The sequence below is a fragment of the Schistosoma mansoni genome, chromosome 1 (genome assembly GCF_000237925.1).
Source record: "Schistosoma mansoni strain Puerto Rico chromosome 1, complete genome".
Taxonomy (NCBI): domain Eukaryota; kingdom Metazoa; phylum Platyhelminthes; class Trematoda; order Strigeidida; family Schistosomatidae; genus Schistosoma; species Schistosoma mansoni.
The window spans coordinates 35,900,522-35,907,965 of NC_031495.1; the positions used below are offsets into that span (position 1 = coordinate 35,900,522).

General features: G+C 34.8%; 1 protein-coding gene across 1 annotated transcript in view; it reads left to right on the top strand.

Moving 5' to 3' along the window:
* Positions 1-7,444, top strand: part of Smp_060480 (putative copine) — a gene marked incomplete at its 3' end in the record, with an annotated part of 28,307 nt that overhangs the window by 8,927 nt on the left and 11,936 nt on the right. The window contains exons 14-15 of the mRNA XM_018794239.1: positions 1,236-1,388; positions 2,815-2,890. Coding sequence (XP_018648672.1) covers positions 1,236-1,388; positions 2,815-2,890 — 229 coding nt within the window. The remainder of the gene's footprint in view (positions 1-1,235; positions 1,389-2,814; positions 2,891-7,444) is intronic.

Consider the following 7,444-nt stretch of genomic DNA (forward strand, 5'->3'; position numbering starts at 1 on the left):
TCATATTTATAAAAACCTCGACAATTAAAATTCAAATAAATCAATTGTTTCTTTCAACATTCTGGTTCGAACTTTTTCTACGAAATATAATAGAAACATAAAATTAAATTTCTTATTTAATGTCTTACACTAACTTGAAGCCTGATTACTGTGGAACTATTCGTTCAAATTTAGATGAATGTTCTTATAACTAATTACTTCTGACTGTTAAATTCTCTATGCAATATAAAATTTAGTTATTGATCAGTGGTGCGGCTGGTTACAATATCCGTCTTTTTAATTCACCTCTATAATAAAAATTTTTCTGTAGTTTTAAAGAATAAAATTCCACTAACTTCTTGTGTTAATTTACACAATTTTAGTGTTTTTTTTCATGAGTCTCAACGAAGATTTACATCAAATTCACTTGGTATTGTTTGTTTGAATCTTCCCATGGATGTGTTAGGACTGAGATTGATCAGTCTCCTATTGGCAAATGTGCATCCTGTGCGTATTGCCTCCACATAGCTTTAATTCACAATCATTATAAGCAAAGATGGATAGTGGCTAACAGTGGAATCCAATTTGACGCGCGTTTCGTCCTATTTGGGACTCGTCAGCTGGATGTACCTGCATCTCAGAGTTGACGTTCACTCTGGGATTCGAACCCATTGCCGTTCGCTCCAAACGCCATCGCGTTATCCACTCAGTTACTGAGTCCTGATAACCACTTGCTTGTGCAATTTACATCAGTTGTTATTTCTTCAACCGGGACAATTACGTTTACAACCTCACAAAGGAACTATTCATATATATATATATATATATATATATATATATATATATATAATGTAGAAAATGATATCATCGTCATAGTTAAAGTTTGTGAATAAAATATTAAAAAAGGGTTACTTAAAAGTCAATTATTTTTTTTATCATGAAACAACTGGCAACTGCCGTATCTTAAGCATTTCTGATAATCGTTGCACATCCCGCGGAAACACTAAACTAAAATAAACCCTAATAGAGTTATTATAGACTTATAGAATTATCCAAAAGAAATGTGCTCAAAATTATTGAAGAGACATTTTTTTGTCTAGTGTATTATGATGTAATAATCATTTTATTTTATCACTGATCATGCCTTAGCGGGATCAATTTTTTTTCAGACTTTTCAACTTTCAAAATTAATCAATAGTTCTTACGGGGATTAATGTGTCCAATAAAGTGTTTTCTATTTGTTTTTTAAAATTTAGTACTGAACTAAGCTGCTGTATTGCAATAGATTTTACAGCGAGTAATGGTAGTCCACAAGTTCCCGGTACATTACATTACAGTACAGTTACTCAACCATCACAGTATGCGGTTGCTTTACAAGCTGTAGGAGAAATAATCAGTGATTACGATAGGTGAGTAATTTACATTTAAAGTTGTAGCTGTCTATAAGTGAAAACATGTTCCTCTTTGTTGATTTTTCTGGCTCAGAGAACCTAACTACATAGAACTACAATTGGCCATCGTGTATGCATTTTAAACTATCTTTTCGTTCAACTAAATTTTTTAGACCGATTTATCTTGAATGTCTATCTGGTTGTTTCTGTTAGTCGCCATTTTTTTGTTAATGTTCTTGAGATGCTATTGATACAGTCAGATATGTATGTGAAATCAATGTCGATTTCTCGATTAGGAGGGGTAGAGAATGTAGATGACAACGATATGTAGAGTTATAATTGTTGAAAACATTTCAACTTTTGCGTCGTAACGAAATTAGATAGTGCATGCCAAAGGAAAAGCTTATTGTATATAACATTCATATCATTACAGGTTTTTTGGAATGTTAATTATGATCCTTGAAATCGTTATCAAAATCAAAGGATAATTTTATTTAGCTAATGTTATCAGTGACACAAAGACCACCTGCCAACTCTTTACCAGTCGATGTTCTGTAGAGAGGCATTCTGTTACAATTGAAAGTAAATAAAATATTACAACTTCCCTTTCTAGTATCCTTCTAAGGAAATTACCATCCAACGGGGATGTAGCTAGTGATTCTCTGAAAGATAGGTTAACAAAAGTAATTAGTAGAACTTTCTACGCAGCCTATCTCGCATTGACTTTCTCGAGTCGACCAGTGATGTCTACTCAAACGAAGGATAAGTTACCTGAGTTAGCCTCCTCCATGTGCGTTCATAAGTCCAGCTGATCCTGTGGAGATAGCAATATCGCAATTTGTAAACGTTATATTCCGACGAATTTTACATATTTAAGGTCGTCTTCCAGTTGTATGCTATGTAGTACCAATTAAAAAACTGTTGATAATCGATCTAAACTATGTGAATCACTATAAGCCTTCTAAATGTAGTCTAAAAGATAATGATTGTTGAAGAATTTAGGTAGCTTATATCCCAATATACTCAATGGGAGTGTTTTACCCTCCTCTGTCTTTATGACTACTGTTCTTCTTTTTCTCACTGACAAGTTGATAGAATACTATTGCAGTTATTCTTGAGTTGTATTTCTCTATCATTTTATGGCCCTTCCCTTTTTTTGTAAAATATTTGTCCGCTAAAATGCTATGAAAGTGATGAGCTCAAATTTTTCTCAATATCTTTCTTTACAAATTGCACACATTGATGCATCGTTTAAGCAAAGACTGATTGACTAGTTGGAAAAAACATCACTTTTGCAAATTAGTAATAACAATGGATTTAGTTAATTAGATAAGCGAATTACCAGATAAGTTTGTTTTATGGCAATCTCGGCGCTCAAATACTGTGAAACTATTCGCTCTAATTTAGACGAGAGTTCTTATAAATCTTTTTTTTGTTTTTCCAGTGATAATCTATTCCCTTCATTTGGATTCGGTGCTTGTATTCCACCTGATAATAATGTGTCACATTGCTTTCCTCTGGTTAGTTGATTTTTTTTCTCTAGAAAGAATATTTATTTCATTTAATAATTATTTAGTAATTTTTTGTTTACCCATTTTTCATTACAACGGGATCACATATGTGTTGCAACACTTAAGGGATGTCCAGTGTAAACATTCCTGTTGTTCGTGTTAATGACTTTATTGTCGAATTGTTACTTATTCCATATTTTCACCACTAATATGTTAAACTATAGGCATGGGGTTATTTATTTGCTAATAGTTCCTGAGGTATTTTTTACTGGTTGCTTACATTTCTGCTCTTTTTCGTCATCGCGCATTCATGCCTATGTACGCTTAGCTTATATAAAAGAAAAGTTTGTTATGTTACAAGATTGCTTACTTCACATATTCAAGATAAAATCACGATTTTATAGTTTTTTATTTTAACACGTTACACTAGAAAACTCTCTCTCATTCTGTCCATTGGAATTATATGAGTAACAGTAATATCATATATATGTACATATTCACCATGTTAGCTTTTTCTTTGTTTAATAGGAGAATAAATTATGTACACAATTTTTTGTTTATTTATCGTCCTAAATAAATAATTTATCACTGTGTATTCTATTCACTTAGATTTTATTTGACCTTGCAAATTGATATTCACTCCATAATTAATTCATTTCAGTGAACCGTTTAGTGTGAACATAGTAAGGATGGTATGGCAACTCGAGCTGAGTACGTACGTACGAAGTTCTACGTTGTGACTGACTGACTGAAGGATCTAATCCGACAACTACTTATGTATTATTATAAAATACAGATTTTATATATTTTGTTTGACGAAATGAATTTAAAATTTTACTTTGAAAAAATGTTATCAGTAATAATTAAGTTGTTATTAACAACCAATTAAAAAGATATACAATTGTACCACTTCAGTAGAAACACTGAACAGACTTAAAAATGATTGATATATGAATGTTCACTTGAAGGATCTTATACCATGGATGTGAATTTTGGTCGCTGGCCTGACGTACAATGTGGGTTGATATAGGGGCAGATTATAACGAAAGCTAGGAGTATTTAAATCTAGAAATTGTATTAATCGATAAAGCTAAGGAATAGTAATTTGAGCCAGGTATTCAGGTGCAAAATTTCTGTTTTACTTCGATGGTAACTGACTGCTGCCGAAATTTAATCAATTTGTTAGCACAGAATACTGTCATTCAAGCACCGTGAGAATCAACCACCTTTATTTACTCGTATACCACTGTATTGCACGAATATAGAAGCCAGTGATTTCGTACACTGTTAGATATAGTTACAAAAGAAAGGAATTAAAATATTATGACTTTAACTGTGTACTGATCAATATGAATTGACGTAAAATTTGAGTGATCTTAATTATGAAGAGAGCAAGAACAAAGATTTCAGCAGAATAACATAAGTTCATTTTATTTCGCTTGGTTATCGTCGCCTGTTCACAACCTGTAGTATTTAAAAATCATGATCACAAAATGGGTCGAAATTATCTTGATGAGTTTAGTTTGAAACTGTTGCTCATCACAACTTGGATTGTATGCATGATTTTTTAATCTTAGAGGTTGTAAACAGCAGATGTGAATCTGACGAATTAAAGTGAATTCATATTATCCTGCTTTCCTCAAGATGATAACGAGAATTGTGCGCATCATTTCAGTTAATCAAAATCTCAGTTCCTAAGTTATATCAGTAAAGACGTCATTTAACCAACAAATAACACACACGCGTAGTTAAAAATAAGTTGATAATAGAAAAAGAGAATATGAAGGTAAACTATTTAAGATGACGATTTAATCGTAAAATAGAGATCTTTTCAAGTTAATAATTAACTGACAAATTAACAATCTGATTAACAAGCTTGTATAGATCACAGTTTTTCAACAAATCATATCACTAGAAACAGTATAATGTCTTTGAAATCTTATATAATGTAGACTAGTTAGGAAAGCTACTCAACTGTCAACGAGAAGGAAAAAATCCTACTTTACGTACACAAAATTAAAAAACTGGGAAGAACTATTTTAACTATTACAATCGATTACGATTGATTAACCATCGAAATTTCTCAATGAATAATTTCTAAGTACTCGACTAATGAGTTGTATAAAATTTCGTCGACCACTTTATATTCGCTTAACCGAGGTCAAATAACTTTTCACTATTGTGTGACCTGACTCAGCTAACAATAAAAACCTGATATTTGGTTAACTTATCTAAATAGGAAAGGAGGTAAACAATTCGAACTGAAACACCCGTTTCTGACTGATAATTCTCCCCACTTATTAACCTTGTTTATTTTTATGTTCATGAGGTCTTCAAAATTGTGTTAACGTAGTCATTAACATTTACGTCTATAAATCTGTCTATCATCTATGCTTCATTGTATTGAATTTACACATGGTCTTGACCCGTTGCTTAATTTTGGCTACTATTGTTTCAAGTGTATGATATGACACTTAGATTCATTTTTAAACCGTCAATGCATTAATTATCATTTTGGCGTACATATGTTTGTGTTTTCTGAATTATGAGTAATAAGTTTTGCTTGATGTGTTTTATTTAAATAAATAACTACATCTTGTTTGCGAAATATACGTAGTAGTTAATAGATCTGCTAAAATGAACTGATAAAAATGTCAATACGACTCCTAATTCCGTTCAATATTTTTTTAATGTACAGTCCAGTTTAGGTTATTATGTTCATTTTCCTTTACTTTAGTTTCCGTTCGGTTTTTTCATTATTTATGTTTATAACATGCTTTCAATTTCTGTATACTTTTTTATAACCTGGAATATAAACGAGACAAATTTAAATTGACGCATAGATATCAGTATTATCTCATTCCATAGGTCCCGACCGTTGCTGCTACCTTGACGTGGTGGTCGGGCTTGCCTATCGTGATGAAGCAATCGAGCTATGCTGGCTGGAACAATCGTTCCTCGAGGTCCTACCATGCCAGACAGGTCGGTTGAAGAGCGGTGAGACTAAAAGCAGCAAACCCAAGGTCCGAAGGCGAAGTCGTACTGCTGACTGTACAGAGGTGTGACAGCAGTAAGGTGTTTCCTTCAGACAACCAGCATGACAGCGATGCTGCCTTCCCACAAGGAGGGGTGGGGTTAGAAAAGGTCGACCCTAAAAATGCACACCTCGCCTTATCCCACGGATATCCGTCTCCGGCGGTAAGGTTTTTTTTGAAGAACGGAGCTAACACAAAAACTACCCACAAAAAGGTCGTGTGTGACCGACCTCAAGCAGTATTCATTATGAATCCTTCCACGGTGTGGGCAACCGGGAAGTGATAACTGCCCTCATACCTCTAACAGCACTCAAGACCACTGTATTCATAATCAATCTCCTTCTTCAATTCCTACTATTCCTTCTACCTTGACTTTCAACACTAAACTTCCTCTCTCGGTTTGCTCCTCAAGTGTCACCATGGCCAACGATTCTAGTGCGCGAAACACTGTCCCAGGTCTACTAAAACCTCGCTCCAAACTACACATTGGAGCCTTCAACGTACGTACCCTATGCCAAATCGGTCAACAGGCCTCCTTAGCTAAAACCCTAGAATCTCGTACCATTGATGTATGCTGTGTCTCCGAAACACGCATACAGGATCCCAGTGTGGTCATTCACTTGACCTCACCTCGCCAAAATGGACAGCCGACGAAATACACCCTCCGTGTATCTGGCGACCCGTTGGCTAGTTCTCGCGGACTTGCTGGTGTAGGCATAGCACTAAGTACAAGGGCAGAACAGGCACTGCTAGAATGGATCCCCGTTAACAGTCGCCTGTGTGCTGTCCGGCTAAATGGCTCCGTAAGAACTCGGAAGGATAGGGACACACGTCGTTGCCTTTTCGTCGTTTCTGCCTACGCTCCCACTGACTGCAGCCATGATGAAGTGAAAGATGACTTTTACAGAAAGCTCTCTGAGCTTCTTCAGAAAGCTAAGCGCTCAGACATAGTAGTCGTAGCGGGTGACTTTAATGCCCAGGTAGGCAGCTTAAATCAAACAGAAAGACATTTAGGTGGGTGTTTTAGTATTCCGGCTCAACGAACCGATAATGGTGATCGTCTGTTGCAACTATGCTCAGACAATTTGATCTGTCTCTAATTGGCATATGCGCATACTTTGCGTATTGCCTCGATATTGCCTTAATTCGTAAACATTATAAGCAAATATGGATAGTGGCTAGCAGTGGAATCTAGGACGCGCGTTTCGTCCTATTTGAGACTCGTCAGCTGGATGTACCTACACCTCAGAGTTGATGTTCATTCCGGGACTCGAACCCAGTACCACTGTAACTTGAAAGCCTGAACAGAATTCACATAATCAGGTTCATTATAATGATGTAAAGGTGAATTGTTAAATGAACCATATTATCAGATTCATGGGATTTCATTTAAGAAAGTAAGAAAGAAGATGATGACTGTACACTCAAAAAAACTAATTAAAACTTCATTATCCATTAATCAGATTTTTTGATATACACATTCAATCAGTATTGATAAGTACTTGATGCATTTAAGATAAGACTTTCG